The 25,276-nt window shown below is 45.3% G+C and overlaps 1 protein-coding gene across 3 annotated transcripts in view; it reads right to left on the bottom strand.

Moving 5' to 3' along the window:
- Anxa3 (annexin A3) overlaps positions 1–24,018 on the bottom strand; it is a 59,216-nt gene extending 35,198 nt beyond the window's left edge. For 2 of the 3 annotated variants that reach the window (XM_028873144.2, XM_037209186.1), the window contains exons 1-3: positions 23,913–24,018; positions 20,484–20,536; positions 2,745–2,832 (exon numbers count right to left, since the gene is read on the bottom strand). In XM_028873144.2, coding sequence (XP_028728977.1) covers positions 2,745–2,832; positions 20,484–20,498 — 103 coding nt within the window. In that variant the 5' untranslated portion in view covers positions 20,499–20,536; positions 23,913–24,018. Of the gene's footprint in view, positions 1–2,744; positions 2,833–20,483; positions 20,537–21,298; positions 21,318–23,912 lie in introns of those variants that run through there. The other variant, XM_037209185.1, reaches the window with a different exon arrangement.
- Positions 24,019–25,276: the final 1,258 nt, after the last annotated feature.

Genomic DNA, 25,276 nt, shown 5'->3' with positions numbered 1-25,276 from the left:
CTTCTATTCCTTACACTGTGGTGCTCATCTCTACGCTGCGTGTCCTCTGTTACTTTGCCCTAATTTTTTTTTAACATCTCAATAGTTTATATGTTTTCCTACTCCCTGTGTGTGCACATATATGTGCAGGTATCCAAAGGCCAGAAGAGGACATCAGATCACCTTGGGAGGGCTTGGGAGGAGGAAAGAGAAGGGGGAAGTGATGCAATTACATCTTAATAAAATGTATAAAAAATTTTAAAAGGAACTAATACTAAAATATTAACCAAAAAATTTAAAAGATAAGTGAAAAAATATTTTCATTAAAAAAAAAAAACAAACCCAAACTGTCTTGTATAAGAGAAGATAATGCTGACAGAAACTCTTAACAGCATATGTCACAGAATTACACAGGTTGTCCTAAAAGGCACACAGCAGGGGAAGAGAGTCCCCTACAAGTCAACAAACAAACAGAGAACAAAAACAGTCCCCAACGTGAGGAGTCCTGGAAAGGTGGAATAACCGTGACAAGGGTACTGAGGTGGGGACAGACAGGAGAGCAGGAAACCCCTAGCAAAGCGGCTTCACGTGGCAGAGAGGACGGGGTGATGTCTTCAGGAACTGTGATGAGAAAATGATGAGGGATGTCGTTCTATATGCTGTGAATATGAGTTGCTCTGATTGGTTGATAAATAAAGCTGTCTGGTCAATGGTGAGGCAGAATAAGGTTAGGCAGGACATTCCAACTGGAGAGAGAGGAAGGAAAAAGACAGAGCAGAAGAGACGCTGCCAGCCTCTGAAGGGACGCAGGTAAAGCTAAGAACATATGGCAATATATAGATTAATAGTTATGGGCTAATTTAAGATATAGAGCTAGTTAGCAAGAAGCTTGAGCCATGGCCATGCAGTTATAATTAATATAAGCCTCTACGTGTTTACTTGGAGGACACAAGTGGGAGAGATTTGTTCCAACTGCCGGCAGGCCGGGACAGGAAATCTGACTACAAGAAAATATCTACTTGAGATAGAGATACCTAATGAAGTTAGGTATCTCTAAATGTCCCTCATAAATACCAATTCCATGTCAATTGATGGTCAAGTTAAGAAGAAAATTTCTAAATCTAGGAGGAAAATGCAGAATATCTTTATGACTTTATTGTTAAAAAGATACAGTAAGCTGGGCACTGGTGGTGCACGCCTTTAATCCCAGCACTTGGGAGGCAGAGGCAGGCAGACCTCTGTGAATTTGAGGCCAGCCTGGTGGTCTACAGAGCAAGATCCAGGACAGCCAGGACCACACAGAGGAACACTGTCTTAAAAAAACAAAAGAAAACAAAAAGGTATAGTAGTCATGAATCCTAGGAAAAATATTACTAAGCTTGATTTTTTGCTAAAATATAAAACCAGGTAAAATAAACATTAACCTAATACTTTGTTTTGTTTTGGTTTTGGCCATGTGGAGGAGGAGGATATTTTCATGGCTTGAGATTTTTATTTAGAAAAGTTTACATACAGAAACCAGTGACAAGAAAGCAACAGAACCTCTCCTGGCAGCCCTGAAGAAGACAGCACAACGGAGAGGAACTAAAACATGCGAAGAAGTCACATATGAAAGAGGAAACCAAAAGAAAAAATGATGTGGGATTATATCAGTATTTAAAGATGGGGGGAGTCATACAGCTTTAGACCTAGTCAAATGGGAAAACTGAACGGTACTTCTGCATCCTGTGTTATTCAGAGTATGGAATGGGGATCAAGAGAAAGTCTCATGCATTGTGGAAGGAGTACTATGTGCTATTATTAGTTATTAGTGTTAGTATCACCGAGTTACGATGGACGCACACCATAGCATGCATGTGGAGATTAGAAGTCTGCTGTATGGAATCAGCTGTTTCCTTCGACTGTGGTTTCTGGGGATCGAACTCAGGACATTGAGCTTGGGTAACGATCATTGTACTTTCTAACCTACCTCACCAGCCCCAAGAGTACTACTGATTTCTATAACCATTTTGGAGAACAATTTGGCAAAATTTTCAGTTAATTTAAGAATAAGTATTCTGGTAATTTCCACCCAGAAATCACAACTCCTGTCATGTCCTAGAGAGATACTAGCAAATGTGCACAAGGAAGTTAAAGCAGGAGCATTCACCAAGGACTTTTACGCTGTAATAGAAAAGAATTATAGGCAATTTGAATGTTTCATCAACATTCCCAGTTTATGGTATAATATACAATAGACTACTATGCAGTTAAAATTAATGATCTAGAGCTAAGCGTATCAACACGAATAAATCTCAGAAACATTATGTTAAGAGATTAAAACAAATGGCGGAAGAATGTATAGGGCACATCTCCAGTTTTAGTGGTTGAAACTATAGAAAACAGCAGGTACGTATGTGTGTGGCTGTGGTCTTGAAAGTCCACACGCGTAAAGTCTAATTTAGGAAGGTGATTTTCTCTAGGTAATGGTGTAACATAAAACCTAGGAAGAATGGTCAGGGACTGTATCTGTGACAATTTATGTTTATGACGGTGATGGCTGTTCCAAGGAGCTGTGGTGGTGTTCGATTTTAATTAAGTAAACATTGCAAACGCTCTACTTACTAAAACTCGCTTCCCATACACTTTTCAGCACTTCACACTTTAGAATGTCCCCTGACAACTTCTCTGACTCAGGATTCAAATTGGGTTAACTTGGCTTTTCAGATGGGAACTTTCCTGGCTTGCTTCAACACTGACAAAGGGATTGCAAAACTTCAACTCACCGATTCCTCTGATGGCTTTCCGGATAGCTTCGGCATCCACTGCTGGACTAAAGCCTGGATAATCTTTTATGGTTCCTCGAGGTCCAACCTAGAGGGAAAGTTCCACTAGTTCAGAACCACACCTTTATTTATATTACATTAAAACATACTCGACTAAATGCTTATCTCACGTGGTCATTACTGGAAGTGTTTATGTTTTTAAAAATTCGACTTGTATTTTAAAAACAGTGGAAAGGAATCATACCATACAACAGGGCCCATGTAGGAGGTTTATTGAGGGGAGGGGAGAGAAGGTTACAGAAGTGGGCAGAGATTGGCCCCTGGGGATGAAAGTGAAGGAAGAGGTGGGGGAAGAGGGGGAGAGGGGGAGAGGGGGAGAGGGGGAGAGGGGGAGAGGGGGGGGAGAGGGGGAGAGGGAGAGGGAGAGGGAGAGGGAGAGGGAGAGGGAGAGGGAGAGGGAGAGGGAGAGGGAGGGAGAGGGAGAGGGAGAGGGAGAGGGAGAGAGGGAGAGAGGGAGAGAGAGAGAGAGAGAGAGAGAGAGAGAGAGAGAGAGAGAGAGAGAGAGAGAGGTGTACAAGGCCTGCCTTTTATACAGAAACGTCAAATGCGCACAGGAGGCACTCTTAGTGGCTGCAGCTGAGGTATATCCCGCCAGGACCCTAAGGGCAGGCCAGTACAGATGCCTAGATGCTAACACCACTGCCCCCAGAGGCTCAGTGTGTAACTAAATAATTGCTCTTTGTCAACAGGAAACCCAGAGCCTGAACACAGGCCACGGGCAGCATGCTCACACTTCGGGGAAGATCCCAGAGGCTTGTGTTTGCATATTGAAGTGCCAGAGCTAATGCTTTTTGTACTGTTAGCGGTACACAGCAGAACACCTCCAGGTCCTCTGAAAGAGCAGCAGATGCTCTTAACTGCTGAGCCATCTCTCCAGCCTTAGTGTGCATCTGCGGCAGCCTGGCTTCCTGTGTTCCTGGTCCAGTGCAAGAGTTCCCCCTTCCCTAGACACACAGGCACCATGGCCTCTACTACATGTAGCAAGAGCCCTCCCAGGGGCCTGTTTTCTCTTGTGTAACAAAGTGCACACACGAAACATTGCTTCTCTCGGGCAATGAGCTGTTTCAACACCAGTGACCCTGAAGAGTACAGGCTTTAAGGTACCTGTATACAAACTATAAGAACACTTCATTTTTCTTCGTCCACTGGATTTCCCAGGGAGAATTCTCAGTAAGCACCTCGTCACATCTCACACAGAAGCAGTTGTGGTTGGGAGGTTCTGGGAAGGTTTAATTAATGTTGACCACTGTCCTTGAGGGACGCTACTCTAAAGAATTAATAAATGAAAACGCTATTAAGAATGTCGGTTCTTATGCTCTGCTTAATGGATGTGCAATTATGGACCATGGCTTGCATTTTTCCTGAGAACTCCACGGACATCATGGAGCTTCGAGAATAGCATAAGCTTTTTTTTTTTTTTTTTTTTTTTTTTTAAGCCACATTACTAAGTTTAAGCACATAAATTAGCAGCATAAAACATGACCATAAACTGGGAATAACCATGCTGCTAAAAGATTAAAATATTCTAAAATTGCTGAAGAAACCAGATGACGGCCAAAAGGGTACCGAGAAAATTCAAAGTTCACATGTCCTTATAGAGTATGTTCTGACCTTTTAAATAAAAATCTGTCTAATAGTAGTAACAGTTCACATTTTCTTTTTAAACAGGGCTTTCTACCCTCTTGCTGAATGGTATTGACTGTGTTGTTATGAACTAATATGGTCCCATTTACCCTCTTCTAAAGTGTCTGATATTTTCATGAAAGGACATTATCTTGTCACATTAAAGTGAATGGAAAATTAATGTACTGGCACCGTAGAAATGAGAGCCTGCTGACTCAATAGATCAGATGGAACAATTTGTTCCAGTGCTGTCAGACACTGTTTAAAGAACCCCAAATAAAAAATTTTAAGCCAACAAGTTAGAATGTGCCAGATCAAAAGATAATAGAAGCGATCTCATCAGTCACTTCGGCATAATCTTCAGAGAATTTTCTTCCCTCGGGGCTTAACAAGCTTTATAAATTGGCAGAGCCAATCGGCTCCAATTCCGTTTCTGTCCACTTCCACCGCTGAGCTCTTGTGTTCCCTCATCCACCCACCTCCGATGGCTGACGTTCTAGAAGGACCACACAGGTGCCCGATGCTAGGCACCTTACATATGTTAAGTACAATCTACACAGCCCCGATTCTAAGCATGATCATCTCTGCATAAACGGCATCAGGACTTAAGGAGACTGCAGAATTTGCTTCCATCCACTCAGCTAGTTAAGCCACAGATCTGAGTTTGCAAGTAGTCTTTTCTGTTCTAAATCATCCTTTGCATTTCTTGAAATAAGTCTCTGCATCTCCCGAGGTGACATTTTAAAATGCATGTGACCATGCCCTAGATCTAATGAATTTTATTTGTAGGAACCAGGTGCTATGAAGTTCTATTTGTGTGATTCTATGCCATGAGGATGCTTAACATGGCTACTTCTGAATACAAGGAGACAATGTTATGGCTGAATTCTGAGTGTTCATGTATTACAAAGATTCGGGTTACACTCTAGCTGTGACCTCTACAAAATTAGATGAGGATAAAATTCCTAACACAGCATGCAACCCTCTTTCTGGTGAGAGTTAGGTGGAGAGGAATGCCTTAGATAATAAAAGGATTCCTCTCCTTCTCCCTCTCCCTCCCCAACATACATACACATATATGAACTTGAAAGAAGACTTGGAAATCTGATTTTTATTTAGTTGTTTATTTTGCTGTGTGGGAATCAAACCTAGGGCCTCATCTATCACAACCAAGTGCATTACCACTGAACCAAAGCTAGACCCCAGGACATGGGAATTCTGAAGTAGAATTCTAGTGAAATATTGAAAGGTGTTTTAGTCACTTAAATGAGTAATATTGCAGGATAAACTTGGTAAGACTTGGTTATTTAGGCCACTCAGCAATATTTGTATGATTTATAGAAACACACTGTAAAATAAATTACCAGACTCATATTGTTTATTAACACATGCTAGATAATGAACAAAAGACCTTACAAACATGTTAAATCTCTTCAGTGATCTTAATGAGGTAGATTTGATGATTTCCATTTTAAAAAAGAGTTGGAAAGAGAGCTCAGCAGTTAAGAGCACTTGCTCTTCCAGAGGATCCAAGTCTATTCCCAGGGTACAAATCGGGTGGCTCATAAACATCTAGTTCCCGGGGATCAATACCACTGGCCTCCACAGGCACCTGCAGTTGTGTCCACATACCCACATGCACACACACACACACACACACACACACACACACACACACACCTACACATAACTACAAATACCAATACATGAAGTGCTCAATCTGAGAGGGACTGTTTCACAGAACTTTGTTGATAAGAAAGGTGCCTGGGTTTAAAGCCACCTCCAAATGTCCTATGTCCCCAGTCCAGAGCTTTGCCTGGGCTGGGGGGTTAGGGAACACTATCTCAATGGTCCTCAAAATGGGTTCCTGGATCAACTCTATGGTAGTCTCCTGGAATTTACAGAGATGTAGATTCTCACTCCATCGCCCACTCTCACAGCGTCCACACTATGGCGTAGGATTCAGCACCTGGTTTAGCAAATCCCCCCCCCCCAGTGATTTTAATGGACAATCGAGTGGCATAACCAACATTTTGTTTCATTCTCAGCTGCCTGGAAAAAGAGAATAAAGTCAGCAAGCAAGCCTTGGGTTCCCAACGGGTGTGGAAGCTGAGGAATTGAATAGTGAAGTGTTGTTTTAGGAATGTTGGTGTTTATAGCCCAAGTTATTGTGATTGACTGTTTCACTGAAGCCTTAGTGTCTTGCCAGGCAAATCATTAACTGGTTCTTAGTGCAGTCACTTCCCCGGTACCTAACATAGCCAGTGATAATGTCGAACGTCCCATGAATACTCGGCTAAAGTCATTTTTCAAAATCGTGCTTGATCAGAGTTCCATCTATTTATGCATATTTAGCTTCTTCCCTTTTCTCAAGCTTGACCTTTAGATGCTCTCAAAAGAAAAATGATGCTGAAATCCATTGAGAAATAAAGCATTGAAAAGAATAAAGTAGGAAAATAATAGGAATTCTTTATGATAAGGACAGTTAGTTGCTATGTGCCTAGAGCTGTGCTAGGAACATTGTCAATCCCCACGATAAACATATAAAGCAGACACTTAAATCCTATGCCTGGATGAAGAAAGGGATGCTTAGGAACCTTGCCCAAGTTCACACAACCAGAGACTGGTCCATCCTGTTATTCTTTTCTTCAACTTACTAGTCTAGACTAACTCCTCCTTTGAATCTACCTTATGCCAGTAGAATTTTCCTTGATCATCTAAAACTATCCTTTGGCTAGCTACAGAGAATGGTGCCCTGAAGCCACCACCATAGCCAAATTGCCCCAGGGCATTGTCTGCTGTTACCTTGGTTGGCCAATCTGTCCTTGTCTCAGTAAACATGGCTGCACCTATTTCTTCATGGAATGTTTACCAGGCTTGCAATCAATTGAACCTTTATAGACAAAGGATGAATAAAAGAGAAACACAGGGTGCCAACTCTGTTGACACAAAACATATTTAGAGCCAAATGCTCCATAGCAAAAAAAAAAAAAAAAAAAAAAAATGGCAGCAACTGCATGCACATTCTGAAGTGAGATACAGCCCTATCACACATCACCTCATAAAGTCCCAGAAAAGCCAGAGCCAAAAATGAAGCCTCAGAGACAATGCTAGGAATCAAGGGCTCTCAAAGAGCCAGGAGGAAATGATTACACTCTGCGCTCAATGTCAAGGCGCTGTGCTGGGTCATGAAGCTTTATGGTAGGTACAGGGGAAATGGAGCAGACTGTAAAAGTAAAGCAGCTCAAATTGGAAAGTGAAAGACTTTTTGTTCAATTCTTCTGAGAAGAAATGGTCTTTCAAAACCAAAGAAGGGTCCTAGAATGGGCCCTGAAATAAAATATGGTCACATGAGGCAGGCAAAGACTTGGACTGCATCGTCCCTGTGCCAAAGAACTAACCAGCAGCCCAAAGAATGTAACTGTGGTTGGATGCAAGGTCACTCCAAATGCCAGTGGTTGAGATAAAGTGCGTAGGCATGGGCCTCTGACCCAATATGACTAGCGTTCTGTAAGAAGATAGTTCTGCAAGGACCGAGGGAATTTGAGGGGAATGTGGTATGACGATGAAGGCAGAGACTACACAGGCTTGAAGCAAGGAACAGCGAAGTTTGCCAATATGAGAGACCAGACACATGCCTCCCCCAAGAGGAAGGATGGGGGAACTAAGGACATGGAGAAAGGGATACACTTGAGCTCTCAGCCCAGCTTCTCAGTCACCCCAAAGAAGGATATTGGCATCAAGGACAAAAGGTGTCCTGCCTTGTCATCTCCTCTAGGGAACAAAGGTTAATCATTCACATAGTTTGAGACCCTTACCAACCCGGAGCTGGGACCTGGGGGATTGTGCAATGTAGCATCACTAACTAGACTTTGTCTATAGTCATTTGCCTTCTTCCCCCCAAATGATTGTCTGCAGAGACCCAAGTCCTTTCTTATCCCGTCTCGTCACTTTTCTCAAAATGCACTCATCGTTGAAGATGCTAGATGAGCTAAAATTCAGAGCCACCTCCGAGAACCATTTTCGATGCTCTGGATTTCTCCCCTGAATGTATGACATCAACTTCTGTTTATTTTCATCTCGTTGGTCTGGCTTTCAAAACAGGGGGCAGTCCCCACCACTTATTTATGAGGATCATCGCTTCTCTACAGCAGCAAACTGCAGGAAGCTAGAGAGGCAAGGCCGGACTCCCCTACAAGCTTTAGAAGGAAGATGGCCACACTGACACCTTGGTTTTGGACTTGTCCCTTCCAGAATTGAGACAATGCATGTCTCTTGTCTGCAGCCACCCAGTCTGTGGTGTTCTATCATGGCAGCCTGAACATGCTTATTTATTGGGTGAAATATCAGGAAAAAGGCACTGGTAATGATTCAGGTCCCCCAGGCCACATACTAGAGACTCCATTCTCCCACAGACTGGCGATAGTCACCGGAGCAGTGGCAGGTGACATACAAAGAGAAGGCTCTGCCATCAATGCCACAAGCAGGCTCCCCTCAGCCCCAGATGTCCCCAAAGAGAGGCAGTACCGCCTTCTGCCTGCAGGTGGCATTGGTGGCCCTCAAGGATGTCAAGAGAAGGTGGCTGACATCAGGGCTTCCTCAGCAATGTATCTAAGGGGTCTGAGGATCTTTAAATTCACTTTTGTGCTCACGCATGGAAGAAACATTTATCCTTTCAAGCTCTTGTAAACACAGCCATTTCTCCCCAAATACCCATGAAACAGGATGTTTCAGTACCTGAGCCCCGGATTGTGATCACCCAGACACAGTGGTGGGGTTCAGGAACCCAGGAAGGTGGGGACAGACATGTATTTGAATTACACTTCCTATGAAAAATGGGTTTTGATGTGAAGAGAACCTGACTCCTTAGAAGTATATGTCTCCTATGATGAAGATCCGCCATCCACTGCCTTCCTTGGGCTCTGTGTTGGACGGGTTCATGTCAACTTGACACAAATGTCATTTTGGAAGAGGGAACCTCAATTAAGAAAATTCTCTCCACCAGATTGGCTTGCGGGTAAGCCTGTGGGGGCATTTTCCTGATTGGTGATTAATGTGGGGAGGCTCAGCTCACTGTGGGCAGAGCCACCCCTGGGCTGCTGGTCCTAGGTACTCTAAGAAGGCAGGCTTAGCAATCTACTAAGCAGCACTCCTTCGCGGCTCTGCTTCCGTTCCTGCCTCCAGGTTCTTGCCTTGCTTGAGTTCCTGCCTTGACTTCCCTCAAGTGATGTACAGTTACCTAGAAGTGTAAAATGAAACAAATCCCTTCCTCCTCAAGCTGATTTTAGTCAAGGTGTCTTATCACAGCAGTAGGAAACAGGCTCTCTGGTGAGAGACCACACTCTGCCTCATAGGTGGTACCTCCTCATTGCAGCCTCACATGGCCAAGGACACTGGCTCCCTTTCTTCAGCCCCCTTTAAAAGCTCCAGTCATGAGGACTCTTCCCTCATCACTTATAAAGAACCCATATCCCAATGCCGTCACCCTGGGGATGAGAGTTTTAGACTCAGCCAGAGCCCTGACTCCACAGGGTTTGTAGACTGCAGTGATGACAACTCTTTCCATCTGCTTCACAACTCTGGGGTTGGGAACCTACCCACAAGGAAATGAGACCAAGGACATTGATTGACTATTGGGGACATTCTGGGAAGAAGGTCTCTTGAAAAAAAATGGCCAAAGCTATTGCTGTCCACATGGACACAATAGTAGAATGTTTCATTTTATGGTTTGTTTATGAGTTTGTTTGGGAAGTGACGATCCTCATGAATTGTTACAGATTCAAGAGTGCTTGCTAACCCAGAGGTAGACCCTTGCCTAATGCATGAGACCCTGGCTGGGTTCAATGTGAAGCACTGGAGTGCACAATGCAACACACACACACACACACACACACACACACACACACGATGGGGGGGTGGTACAGAGGAGAGAGAATGAGAACTAATGTGATGTTAGTGCAGAGGACACTTCATGAACAGTTCATAAGGAGACAGGAGACTCTGGGACTTGGTGTGTCTGGGGCGGGCGGGCTGGGGGGTGGGGATTCTAAAGCATCACACACAAAAGAAATAACTGTAACGTCTCCTCAAGTCTCCTTCTAGTCTTGTCTCCCTTCTCTCACTTCGTGCGAAGTTTCTTGGTGATCTATGGCCGCAGAGCTCCACACTGTGCTTCCTCTGCCTTAGGGTTCTCTTCCCTAAGACCCCCTCTAGCCCCCTCCTTCATCCATGTTGACTTCTGCTCACCCATCAGAGCAGAGACTAAGAGAGACCATCGCTCTGACATCCATGTTGCTTTCCTCTCTGCCGCTTACAGTGAACTTCAGAGATTATACATGTGTTTATTTGTCTACTGTTGGTCTCTCTTAATAAAATGTGGACTCCATGCTGTTTTAGTCTCTTTCTCTGTCTCATACATCATCAGAGCCTAGTTCTGGCCAAGCTTCACCACCTGAGCTTGATCCTGTGAACCCACATGGTGGAAGGAGAGAACTGGTTCTTGCAAGCTGTCCTCTGACTTTTACACATGTCCTCATAGATAGATAGATGGATGGATGGATGGATAGATAGATAGACAGATATATAGACAGATATAGATAGATGATAGATAGATAGATAGATAGATAGATAGATAGACAGATAGACAGATATATAGACAGATATAGATAGATGATAGATAGATAGATAGATAGATAGATAGATAGATAGATAGATAGATAGATGATAGATAGATATGAGAGACAGACAGAGGCAGAGAGACAGATACACACACACACACACACACACACACAATGTAATAATGCATTTTTTTTTTTTTTTTGGTTTTTCGAGACAGGGTTTCTCTGTGTAGCTTTGCGCCTTTCCTGGAACTCACTTGGTAGCCCAGGCTGGCCTTGAACTCACAGAGATCCGCCTGGCTCTGCCTCCCGAGTGCTGGGATTAAAGGCGTGCGCCACCACCGCCCGGCAATAATGCATTTTTTTTTTTTTTGTCTTTCTTAGGCCTTGCTTCCTTTGTGAATTATCAAATGATACCCCCAGATGGTTCAAAGTTCCATGCCAAAATTCTACACAGACAGGCTTCATCTTTTATAACCCTGTCCAAAGTGGTTGTCAATACTATTTCAACCCACCTCCAGTGTTCAGGTGAGGCACTTAATCATCACACAGAGAGATGAAAATGAAAGGAGCCAAGATCCAATAACAGGTAACAGGTAGGGGCAGACTTGAGAACCTCTGCCCTTCAGACTTACCCTCTTCTACCTTATGTGAGACCCAGGCATTAATTTTACATATTGTAATACGTATGCAATAAAACATAATGTATTAATACATACATTAATACATACATTAATACTGACATAGGACTTCAACACCCCCACCCTATTCTGCATCTGCTAAGCAATAGGCTTTCAAGAGCACGAAACCATACCTTTTTATGTGGACATTCCTTGATTCTAATTGAATTGAATTCTTTCTCCTTTGCCTCTGACTTCCCAGGTCTATCCAGGGGTGCCCCATAGGTCACTCAAATTGTAGTTTTATCATGATTAACTATCACAGAGGGACTCTCCACCATGGTTGGACTTGGATCTTGGTCCAGGGAACGTGAGCTCTTTAGTGCTCATTCCATCCGTTCCCAGAACACCTCCTTCCTCCCTGAGACTGAAAAGCTAGTTTTTGTTTTATTTATCCAAACACTATATATATATATGTTTTGATTTGAAATGTAGGTCTAACCTGCTTTCTAACAACTTCCTGCTGAGGGCCAATGGCCCAAGTGCTAATATTTACCTAAAGAAGAAGGGTTTAAAACATACACAGCAGATAGGAAGTTACAATCACCACAGAAGAGGCCCCTCATTTGACTTGGGTCACAAAAAGTCAGTTTCAAAGCCAGGCATTCCATTCCCGAGACGTGGTGGATGAGAGCAAGGCCAGTGAAGGACTACAGCAGACCCACAGTTTGGACATGGATGCATCTCTCACTCCACGTCAGGAAGAGCAAACGCACCAGCAGAGAAAGAGTGGTGGGTTGTCTTCACTCAGGCAAGACATGGGAAATCAGGGCTCTCAGAACTCCAACCCCACACCACCGGCATCTAAACGCCAGAGAGAATTCGAGCACTGTGAGGTCATCGACCCTCTAGCCGTATCTCTCTCTCCCACAAATCAGGCCACACCCTCCTGCCGCCTCTGCTTCTCCAGCTGCTGTGGCCTGTAGTCTCTCTCCTCCTCTCGGTGGTGCCCCAGGCCCAAGACGACCTTGGAAAGATGAAGTGGACGGAACCCCAAGCTGCTCTCCCACACCAAGCTTCCTTCAGGACTCCTGCCATGCTCTCCTCAACTGTTTCTCCTCTTTGGGTCTGAAGTCTTTCTCTCCATCTTTAGGACTCTTCTTTGGGTCTGAAGTCTTTCTCTCCATCTTTAGGACTCCCTCATGGTTGCCCATGCTGTGCCCTCTTCTGAAAGGTCTCAGCTTCCTTTCTGCAGAGCTTAAACCACTTATAACATCTTCCATCACCCACAAAAGCACCATCACCCGTTCACAAATCCTCTCATCATAGCACACTGCACTTTCCCTGTGCTCGCCAAGCGCTGGTATATTTCCTCTGGGCCAACCACAGAAATGAGATTCGGTGTCTTTGTCTGTCAAACCGCATCAACCAAGTCCCCAGCAAAGAAGGGGATGGTCAGATGGGGATGGGTCACATGGGGAAGGGCCGCCACACTCTAACTGGCCCCCACGAACACATGGTCGATCACAGGTGACTTTGACCTCTCTGCCGATTTCCACCATTACAGATCCACGCCCTGCCCCCTACAGAGACACACCTTTCCTTATGGCCTTGCAGAGCCAAGCCAGGGCCTTGTGCATGGCAGACAAGCACTCTACCACTGAGCTACATCTCCAACACCAAAGGTGTATTTTCCATTTCTTCTATGCGGATCCCATGTTCCAGAACGTTTCATTTTGCCAGTCTTCATTATATCCACCTATTCTCGTTTTCCTCGTGATTAAAGACATAATTTACAATCACAGCTTCCCACCAGCATTAAGAGGGCCCCGTCCATGTCTGTGTCCCTGTCATTTCATCAGAGAAAGACAGGCGATGCGGCTTTGCAGACTCAGCGCGGCAAGGTGGGCTGCACGGTGGTTTGATGTGTTTGGCTCTGTCCTGGTTCTTGGCAAAGAGTTTCAAAAGCCCTGGAATTTCCGGAGTGGAAGGCATGCCTTTGTTCTGTGACTGAGGTGACTCATCCTTGGTCCTTTGACAGTTTCAGGATGGGAGCTAGCCACCAGAAAGACTACGTAATTTAGAGGGCTGGGACTGGAGGCAGCTCCACCTCTTGGGAAAGAAAGGAGTCTAGATATTGAACTCAATAATATAATAACAAGTTAATATTTTAATCAGCCATGCCCAGTTAAAACTCTGACCACTGAGGCTCGGGGGAGCTTCCCTGTTGGTGGAGACACTAACATGCAAGCAGGGTAGTGTGCTGGGCTCCCACAGCAGAGAGACAAGGAGATACACACACACACACACACACACACACACACACACACACACACACACACACACACAGTAGGTCTTTTTTAAATAATTGGTTTTTATTTTATGTGCTTGGGTGCTTCCCTTGCATATATGTCTATGTGCCGTGTGCATGTCTGGAGTCTGCAGAAGCCAGAAAAGTCATAACTCCACTGGAGAGAGTTATGACTCACCATGTGGGTCTTCTAGAAGGGCAGCCACTTAGCCACTGAGCCCTCTCCCCAGGCCTTGTTATCACACCTTCACAGAAAGTTACAACCTGGGAGCTGAGGAGCTGGCTCTGTGGTTCCTAACACCCACATCAGGCAGCTCACAACCTCCCGTAACCCCAACTCCAGCTGATCAAACACCTCTGGCCTCCCCAGGCACCTGCACATATGTGTATGTACACACAAATAAAAATAAAATTAATATTTTGAAAACATTATGTTATAAGCAATTCTACTTTCAAGGCAACATACAACACAGGACTCTCAGGTCCAGGAGTACAAACTGCTATCAGGCCCTCAGACGGGTCAGATCGAACATAAACAAAGACTTAAAACTCCAGAACAAAAGACATACTGAGGCAACAGAGATTATTTATCCAAAACAGTGGCAGAGTTTCAACACCTTCAGCTAGAAAGCGGAGAACCCAACCATTCCTTCCTCAGAGGAATGTACCGAAAAGTGCCTGAGGACTCCTTGCTTGACTTTATTCTGCCAGAGGCCATCAGGACAGGACCCAGAGACACAAGCTGAGGAGTTCTTTCCAGAGACCTCAGGTGAAGCCAGATTCCTGACTGGACCACAGAAAAGAATTTTGGGATGAGCCCGTATGAAGCCTACCTTAAACATGGGCATTAGGGAGAAAGATGTGTTGGAAAAGGATAGCGCATATTCCAGTGTGAGAGGGGCCTTTTTAAGTAGACAATGCCTACACTTCAAGGGTGTAGCTAGAGTTTTCCTGCCTTGCCCACAGTTAGGACAAATCTTTGTCACCCGCCAGTCCCACAGCTGCTCAGACCCAACCAAGTAAACACAGAGACTTATATTGCTTACAAACTGTATGGCCATGGCAGGCTTCTTGCTAACTGTTCCTATATCTTAAATTAATCCATTTCCACAAATCTATACCTTGCCACGTGGCTCGTGGCTTACCGACATTTTCACATGTTGCTTGTCCTGGCAGGTGGCTGGCAGTGAGTCCTTCTGCCTTCCTGTTCTTTTTTTCTCTTCTCTGTTAGTCCTGCCTATACTTCCTGCCTAGCCATGGCCAATCAGGTTTTATTTATTGACCAATCAGAGCAACTTGACATACAGACCATCCCCCAGCACAGCCAAGTGCAGATCATCTCAGACACCTGCACTCAGGTCCTAATCATCCTCTATGCGGACCTGCTGCGTGAAGCCACGAGGAACCCAAGAACGGGCTCCCACAGGACATACAGAACATCCCACAGCACAAGGGTACATCTTTCTCTCTTTTTTGGTAAGTGAGTTATTAAATAGAATTTCAGCTAATAAGGTAAAACCATGGGCAATACTGGCTGCATAAGTGAGGTAAGACTTTCTACTGTAAACCAAGTTCAGTCCTGTTTTCGAGACTCCCAGAAAATTGGGAGTTCTCATCTAGGAAAGACTCAAAGGTCACATGCTTAGTTCTTAAGCACGGCTCACTGCTGTTTTAACAGTCTTATTTGAAATAGCTCCACAGAGAAGGAATGTGTCTCTACAGAGGCAACCTTCACAGCAAATGTTGTTAACTGTGCTGGAATTCGTGACTTTCATCTGGCGAAGACTCCAACTAGACCCCAGAATGGGAGGCTCCTTGCCTTCCTCATGCCTTCCTAGTTTCTTTTAATCCTGAGTTAGTTACAATAAACTAGCCATACACTGGTAACCTCAAAGTGACCTAGAGATGTGCAGGAATGGGTGGAATCGACTTCGTATTTGTACTTGGGCGTGTATTTGCTTTTGTGTGTAAGGAGGGGAAAAAAAAACACTGAGAAGGAACGCAGCTGCAGCCTTGGGCACAAATTCAGTAAATAAGCAAGTTCTTAAGTTGTCTTTCGTGTACTGCATCCGGAATCCTCTCGAGAACAGCTTGGAACGAGCTTTATAGAAATGGGTGTGTGCAGAAGTGAGTTTGTCCCGTCGATGACCTTTCGATGTCAACGTCCCCAAGTCTCCAGTGCAGCACATGACAACTTCTAGAGAATCATGACTCAGGAAGTGGTGTGATGCCCATTTCTGCTAGTGTCATACAAGACGCCCCTCTGCACCACCCAGCTAAGAAGCAGTTGCTTCCCTTCCTAAACAGAGCTCTGAGTGCTCAGCTCCCAGAGTCCTTGTCAGTCAACCACGAAATAAAGATTATTTTTTTCTTACAGCAACCCGGGCTCCATATGTGCATAGGGCAGCAAATCTGTGTCATAACAGAACTTTCTGGTAAGAATATAAACCCAGAGGGCTGGGAGGTAGCTTAGTGAAGCGCCTGCTTTGAGAGCATGAGGGACTGGGATCCAATCCTCAGCACCAGTGTGCAGGCCATGAGCAGCAGGGTGTGCCTGCAAACCCAGTGCTGTGTGTCAGCGGCAGGGGGCTGACTGTTTAGGAGTCTTCATCATGTTCTTCAAGATGAGAGACTTGAAAAGGCAGGGACTTGAAAAGGACGTCCCAGACACAACGGGCAGCAACTGGTAACAAACCTTATTATAAAAGTAGGCGTACGTGTGTGTGCGTGTGTGCGTGCGCGCGCGCGTTCACGCACACATTCTCGCTCATGCACAGAGAGAGACAGAGACACAGAGAAAAGCATACACAGAGAGAGACTCCCTGCAGAATAGATCCATTTTTCCTCTGGAGGCCTGGGGAAAAGTGGGTTCTGGTGACCTGAGATGAGTCCCTGTCCTTAATTTTGGGTTGATCGGGTTAAACAAAGAAAGGGAAGCCGAAAGACCCACAGCTTCAGGTAAATATGGTCAGGACTCAGGACCTGCCTTGAACATATCTGGCTATCCTGGACCAAGTTGTCCAGAGAGGGACCCCAGCTGGCTGGAAGGCATGCCAGGCCTCTGTCTCAAGTCAGGGGCTTGAGAAATAAGCTGGGAGTCTGCCCTTTTCTTGCCAGCCTCCTGGCCCTCCCACTTCCCTCCTCCTGCTCCCCTGTGCTAGTTCACAGGCTGTTGTGGTTGACAGGGCTTCACAGACTTCCCTCTTCCTAGACACCAGTTCCTGGCAAGGTGCATCCCCTCCCCCGGCTACCTCGCCTCTCCCACGGATAGCCCTGGCCATATCACGTCTGCTTCTTGCCCTCTCCACTCTGGTCTCTTCCAGATGCCTCTGGCTGTTCTCTCTCTCTCTTACCAACCATAAAAACCTTCCCCCTAATCATGAAGCGGCCATTTTCCGTGGTTGCTTTACTGCACACTTGCTTACAGCCCCCACCTACATGCTGACATGTTCACAAGCACGTACACAGACGTGCGTACACATGGACACACATGAATATTAAACCTGTAAAATTGATTTTTTTTTTTTGGTAAATTTTAACCCTTCTAAAACACATAGTTCAGGAATAGTGAGAATATTCATATTGATCTGAGGCAATTCCAGAACCTTATCATTTTGTAGAACACAAATTCTATGCTGGCTTAACAACAATGTCCTCTTGCCCTCCTGTGCTCCTGGCAGCCAGAGTTCTCTGTGTATTCCTTTAGATGCCTTACATAAGAGGAATTATGTAATGTTCATATCTACATGACTGTCTTACTTTACTAACCGAACATTTCAAGGCTCACCCACTTTTAAGACCCCTTTGATTTTAAGGCTGGATGATGCTCTATCCTGTGCATATAGGACACATTGTGATCCTTTCCCCTGTTCACTGAGAGGGGGGTGCTTTTACTTCTTAGCTAAAGAAAAATGTATCGCCATGGGAGTCAGTTCATACTGCAGATAAACTGTGGGATAATTAAGAAGGTTTGGCAGGCGTGCGTGCGTGTGTGTGTGTGTGTGTGTGTGTGTGTGTGTGTGTGTGTGTGTTTGGTGAGGAGTGACACTAAACTATCCCAAGCTGTCTTGAACTTTGTCTATGTAGCAGAGAATGACCTTGAACTCTTGACCCACCTCCCAAGTCCTGGGATTACATGTTTGGTGTGACCACATGCAGCAAACATCCCCATTTGTTTATGGTCCCCAGGACGGAACCCAGAGCCTTAGCACGCACTAGGTGAGCACCCCACCACAGAGGAACATCGATCGCCAGCTATGTGGTCTGCATTCTAAGTTTACCGTCATTGTATGACTGACTCCAACCGTCTCACTAAATGCCCCCTGTCTCCCACTCAACCAAGGCTCTCTCAGCCCGTTAAATGTGTCAGCCGACTCCATGTCTGTTTCCTAGTGGACCAGGGCTAGCGTTTTGAGAAGCCTCTTCCCACCTGTCTCTGTCTCTGTCAGAGACGCATAAACTCAGGAGGGCTTTCGGGCAGGGAAAGGGATAAGGTTAGTTTCCTGACCGGGGCATAGCACACTTCCCCCTCCGTGGGCCCTGCTACGGGCATGCCACACCTCTGCGTGCTTGTCCTTCAACTTCTCATACAGGAAAATGTATGCTCATGGCTTAAAGGAGACACGATGGAGAGAAGCAGGGGCCGCCCAGGGGCTGTCAGCAGCACTGTCTGTACATGTCCCTTTCATGTCCTTTCTTTACACAGAGCCACTGTACCTTCTGCTCCTGGAGCTTGAGTTCTCATTGACGGACACATTTTGGTACAGTTCCTAAGGTCATTCCATAGAGCTAAATGTTTCCTCCCCACATTCTTTCTAGTGATTATATTAAAAATGACTGCAAATTAAAAATGAGTAATTGTACCTACAGGGTGTTCCTTTACATTGTCTATATTTTCAGTACTATGGGCAATTATGCTTTTGCCCCCATTTTTCAACCTTATTCACATTTATGATACATAATGAGAAGTGGAATTACTGGGGTAAAGGCCACAAACATTTAACACTGACAGATGTGGATTCAAACACTACCCAAAAGTGTAATATAGTCTCTCCTGAACAGTGTGAGACTTCTTGTTGAATACACAACTAACTTTGTCTTTTTTTCCAGTTACTGAGTTCTTAGGTAGGAAATAGTTCCTTATTGTGCTAGGTATTTCTTTAGCTCTGCAAGGGTCTATATACACGTGTACCAGATACTTGTAATTCTTCTCACGTGCTACTTTGTGTATACAGTTTCCCACTGAGCTCATTTTTAAAAATTGCTTTATTCAAGTCATTTGTATGTTACAGAAATAAATCTCTTGTCTGATGTTCTACAAATGTCTCTCCCTGGAGGTTATCTGCTGGCTCCATTCACCATGTTGCTGCCACAATTACAGATGTATACATAAACAGATACATGTTTTTAAAGGCTTTTGCTTTAGGCTTATGGCTGTAATTGCCTTCTCCATTCCAAATTAATTCTAAAAGATCCACTTGAATCTTATTGTGTGTGTGTACGTATATATATATATATACATACACACAATATATATATATACATATATATATATAGTGTGTGTGTGTGTGTGTGTGTTTGCAGATTGTGAGTACATGCTCATAGCTGCGTAGGTGCACATGTGTGCAGGTACCTGCAGAGGCCACAGAGTATCTGGTGTCATTTCTCAGGACCACTCACCTTATTTTTTGAGACAGGGTTTCTCACGGACCCCGGGGCTTGCCATCACAAGCACTTTACTAACCAGCCCCTCATTTTTATATTTTATGCATCTGAATTTTATTTTAACATAAGAAGGGAGATGGAGTATAGATTTACTTTTCCTTCAATGAGCTAGAAGTCTCTCTAATTTTACTAACAGAAGAAACCATCTTTCTTTGTCTGATAGTAAATGTCATCTTTATCATTATATATGTTGAGTTATACACTAAATTTATTTTTCGTTAGGGTCTCTTTGCCAAGTGTGGAACTCTACAATACCTTTAAAAACTGCTTACCTGTGTGTGGAGGGTGGAGGGAGGGGTTGTATGCACATAGAAGTACAGGTGTCCTCAGAAGCTGGAGTGTTGGATCCCATGAGGCTGAAGCTACAGGCGATTGCAACCAGCCCGATGTGGATTCTGGGAACTGAAGCCCGGTCCTCTGCATGCAAGTGTGGTATTGAAGCATTGACTCCAGGCCCGCTAAGACATTTTCACTACTAGTCCTTTTTAGATAAATTCTCCCTACATAACTCAGTTTCTCCTCAAACTTGACATCCTCCTGCCTTAACTTTCTGAGTTCTAGAATTACAGATATAAGCTACCACACTGGCTTATAATGTATTCTTTTATAATTTATTGTTTTTAGATATTCTCTAGCTTTTTGGTGTGTGTGTGTGTGTGTGTGTGTGTGTGTGTGTGTGTGTGTGTGTAACAGTTAATCAACTTTCAACCTTTTTTCCTAGTCGTTTGATTTTCTGTGACTCACATAAGTTACTGTGTTGTGGAGGCTGAGCTCTTTTACTCACCCAGATAGATGCCATGATACTCCACCTCTTTCTCAAGCTGAAATCACAGTAACCTAGAAAAGAAACAAAGAAGTACTGAACTGAATAAGCTGTATTGTGATTCAGAACACAACATTTTCAGTCCAACTCCTAATGCTTCATCCAGAAAGCAGATATCAGCAGTCAGTGAGAAACTTCTCTGGAAGAGGGTGTGAATCTGGCCTCAGGAAACCCATTCCCTGGGCAAGCATTTACTAGGCACTTTCCAAATTCACAGTATCAGCAGAGTCATTCGGGTCTGGCCACCTGTCCTCAGTACAGTCAGAAAGAGACAAGCAATGATGGACAGCAGAGAAAGGAGATTCCCTCAGAGTGGCCTGTTGGGAGGAAAAACAAGGCGTGCAGGAACCTCATATTTGCCTTCAGGGTACTGACTGGGGCGGGGGAGGGAGGCAGGAGGCCCGCACAGTTAATCAGTACCGCCTGACCGGGCAGCGGCCCGCCATTACTGTCTCGGCTCCTGTTTGTCCTGTAAGTTGTCAAAACTTTGTGAATTCTCTTCCTGGGGACAAGATGTCTGGCTTCCCTTTCCTTCCCCCAGCATGAGACTTCCGGGGAAGGTGTAAGTCTTCGGAGACCACCATTTCAATAGTGTGGTAGCCAAAGGGAGGGGCTCGGGTGTCTCCCCTTAACCATCCCTTCCCTTGGCCTTACAACATCTGCAAGGGGCTTGTGTTGGACCTGGACCTTTGGGGGCTCCGAGGCAAGAGCAGTTCAGCTCTCTACTTCCGTGTCTTACAGGAATACTACTTTCCGGGAAGCCCCTTTTTACTTACTTAAATCTAGTAGTCAGGGGCAGTGCCCATGCCTGCAGTCTCACCACAGAGGGGCTGGGGCAGAAGGGTCACCTGGTCACCTGGTCTACACAAGGACATCACATCTCAAAATGACACCGACAAAACCAGGAGAGCTGTGTCTACTAACGATGTCCTTAACCTGGACAGGCTGAAGTCACAGCAAGGAAAAAATGAATAAACGAAGACCCAGGAAGTTGTTCCCCACCCCAAACCAAGATAATCCCAGCTGGCTTTGGGCGGATTCCTTGCCAATTCATTGTCCAAGGTCCAAGCCTATGCAGCCTGCTGTAAATACCCATCTCTGTTCTTTGAGGAGGTCAGGTCAATCCCAAGTAGGTACAGACATGAAAAAGGCCACTTCCTTGGACCCAGTCTACTTTCCATAGTAGACATTACTCAGGCCTACTGGCCTGTCTCCAGGGTTGATTTAGAAGTACAAGCTGCTCCCACCCTTCCTGGCAACAAAATTTTCTAAAAATTCAATGGCAGCTCAAGGGCAAAGTTCAACAGGAAATTTCTTCAAAGGTCCCTGGAAATATTTAGCCCCTGATTTTGCCCATTCTCTGTACCTTATGTAGTCCGCTCTCTGGTTAGAGTCTGACCCTCTATGTCTCTCCACAGAGTCGACAGTGGGTACAACATGATGTTGCTGCCTGTTGTCATATAGAACAGGAATTTCCATTTTGGTCCTGATTGCAGCAGTGTTCAGAGATGGGAAGTTTCATGAGCACCTGGATCAGGACGGGTCACTCTAACCTCAGCAGTAGATGGACCCACATTGATGGGCTCATAACTTAGTGGGCAGCTGGGAATGATGGAAACTTAGGAGGTAAGACCCCTAAAGGGAGTAGGTCTGTGACAGCATGCTTTTCACACGGGTCTCTGTTTCCCCCTGGAACCGTTCTCTCCCACTCTCTGCTTCTTGGCTGCCATGAGCTGGGTCCCCTCCTCTGCCACTGACACCTGTTACCAGCATATCCTGCCTCATCTAGAGAGTTTAGCAATGGAGCCAGTGGCCCAGAACTGAACTAAAACTCTAAAACCATGAGCTGAAAGACACCTTTCCTCCTGTTAAATCATTTCTCTCTCGGGTGTTTTGTCACGCTGACAAAAAGCTAACACATCTCTTAATGTGAAACCTAATTTGAGTCAGGATTTCCTCATCTGTAAAACAGAGAGCAGGCTGTTGCTAGTGCTAAAAAAGAAAAATAGATATATTATAATGTCAGCCAGCGTCTTGTGTTTTAACTATGTGCCAGGTAATAGGAAAATATGAGAATGTGAGTTCCACAAAGCTGGGGATTTGTGTAATATTTGTCCACTGGTGTATATGGGGGGAGGGGGGGCTCATTCAGTGATTTAAACATAAGTCTCAGTGTAACCCAATGAGTTAAGGAGGCACCATTAATAACATCTCCACTTTGCCTAGGAAGACACTGTGGCACAGAGAGCTATGATAAAATTCCTACCACATAGCTATTGGGTGGATCCTGCTGAACCCAGGCATCCAGATTCCAAGGAAATGAACTGTTAGTCCCCATGCCCTGCAGTCCCTGACCCAACGGATGCTTAATGTTTGTTGATCCAATATAATCTGGAAGTTACTAAGAAGTATCACCCAGCCACCCCTTAAGCTTTTAAAAAGTAAAAAATGACTCCACACTGGAGGCCAGATGACCTAACAAAAGGACTTGAAACACATCCTTCCTGAAAGGATTACAGCAGCTACATAATTTCCTTGTACTTCCTCCCGCTCTTCTTTCTACCGATTTCTCAATACAAACAGCTCTGGGAACAGGGGTCTAACTTTCCTTTTATTTTAAAATTACCTTTCAGGGCAGTCTGAAAATTTCCATCTTCTGGAAAACCAGGAACAATCCTTCACAGAATAACCTTTTGCTCTATTTTTTATGATGTTTGTGAAGAGTCTCTAGACTGAAGTTCCTTCCGGAGCAGAAACCCTTCTCTTGAACACACCTCCCGGGAAAGAATTTGCCCCGTGCTCACCTTTTTATCTGCGGAGGGGCTCCAGGGACCCAGAACTTCTATATATGGTCATTTGCAATCGCATACCTGGATCCCTCACCTGCTGACTCAAGGGCCGGGGGAGGTGATTCATGCCTAGAATGCTGTTGCAATCACAGAAAACCGTGTCTTTTCAGAGAAAACCGCATTTCCCCAATTCTCAATGTCCGATACCCTAATCAACCTTTTCCCTACCTCTAAAAAAATAAAAATAAACTTCACATGTGAAGGGGGAAATGAGCTTACAGGAGAGATGGGGATAAAGCTCTCAACACAGAACATAGGCACCGAGGCACGCCCCTTCCCCTTCTTCTTTTAAATGTTTCCAAGACCTTTAGGAATGAAGAGCCCAGCACGTCAGGATCCCCAGGATGTGAGCTTGGGCCGCCAGGACCCGGAGTTTGGTAACTTCCCCCAGCGACGCCCTGTTGCTCCGGGGTTCAGTCTCCTTCACTCCGACCGAGGGGAAGTGGGCTTGGGGGAGGGACGGGGACAGGACAGTGCAGGGATCCAGCTGTGCTCGGGGACCGCGGCTCCGTGGGCGCAGCGGCGGGCGCGGGAGACTTACCCTTCGGCGCAGCGGCCGCGAACCCGAGGGAGAAGTCCGGGAAGGTGTGCGCTCGGCTGTCGCTCCCGGCTGCTCTGGGCGGCGACCCAGACCGCGACCGACCGCGCCCTTCCTCAGCCCCTCCTCCTGCTTCCACTCACCGACCGCCCAGGCCAGGCCAGCCAGGGGCCAGGGAAGCTGTGCTCCAGCCTTGACCCACGCACCACGCCCCCCTCGCCACCCCCTGCCTCCAAACCCCTTCCTCCGCCTTTCTTTTTCTTTTTCTCTTTTGCTTCAGCGTTTGGCTTTTTCCCGTGGATTCAGGGTACCTCCCAGGTACCTACACTAAGTAACACTTACTTACCTAGCGGGTACTTCGTGCCAGGCACCGTTCTAAATCCGGCATAATAGCCATGCTACAAGGTAGATGCTGTTATTACACTCTAATCCCCGTTTTACAAGTAAGGAGGCGCAGGCTAGGGAGGGCAAGTCACGCGGAAAGAACAGCAGAGCTACATTTTGAGCGCAGGAGTCTGGGGATCCCTACCTTACACCTGTTGACTCCAGGCTGAGGATTGGAGCTCAGGAGATACCACGGCATTTTAAAGGCTTTCGGAATCTCACTAAGTCAAAGAGGATAAAAATTAAAGTCCCACTATGATGGTCAGTATCATGTCAACTTGAACACAAGCTAGAGCCATCTGGGAGGAAGGAACCTCCATAAGATGGGGCTGTTGGCAAGCCTTTGGAGCGTTTTAACTAGTAACTAAATGGGAGGATACAGTTCATTGTGGGTGGTGTTACCCCTGAGATGGTGATCCTGGATAGGAACTGGCTTCATGGGCTCAGTATCAGTTCCGGCTTCAGGTTCTTGCGCTCTGGCTTCCTGCCCTGACTTCCCTCACTGATGGAAGTGTGCTGTGGATGGATGTGTAAGCTGAAATAAACTCAAGTTGCTTTTGGTCATGGGGCTTTATCCTAGCAATAGAAACCTGAGACGGTGGTTCTCAGCCTTCCTAATGCTGTGATCCCTTAACGCAGTTCCTCATGTTGTGGTGACCCCCACTCATAAAATTATTTTTGTTGCTACTCCATAACTGTAATTTTGCTACTGTTATGAATCGTAAAGTAAATATCTGTGTTTTCTGATGGTCTTAGGTGACCCCTGTGAAAGGGTCATTTGACCCACAAGGGGGCCCTGCCCCACATGTTGAGAATCATTGCCCTAAGACATCCACTTAATGCTGGGAAATCAGTTCTGGTCAGCGGGCTGTTTGTGGAAGAAGGTAGAAGGAAATGCTACCATTTATCAGACACTGAAGATTGCATTCGTCCTTTTACTGTCCTAAGTTGTTTCTAGTTCACAGCATTTCCTGTTAGAGTTT

This window comes from Peromyscus leucopus, chromosome 10, assembly GCF_004664715.2.
Source record: "Peromyscus leucopus breed LL Stock chromosome 10, UCI_PerLeu_2.1, whole genome shotgun sequence".
NCBI lineage: Eukaryota > Metazoa > Chordata > Mammalia > Rodentia > Cricetidae > Peromyscus > Peromyscus leucopus.
This window is presented reverse-complemented; position numbering and strand designations above follow the sequence as displayed.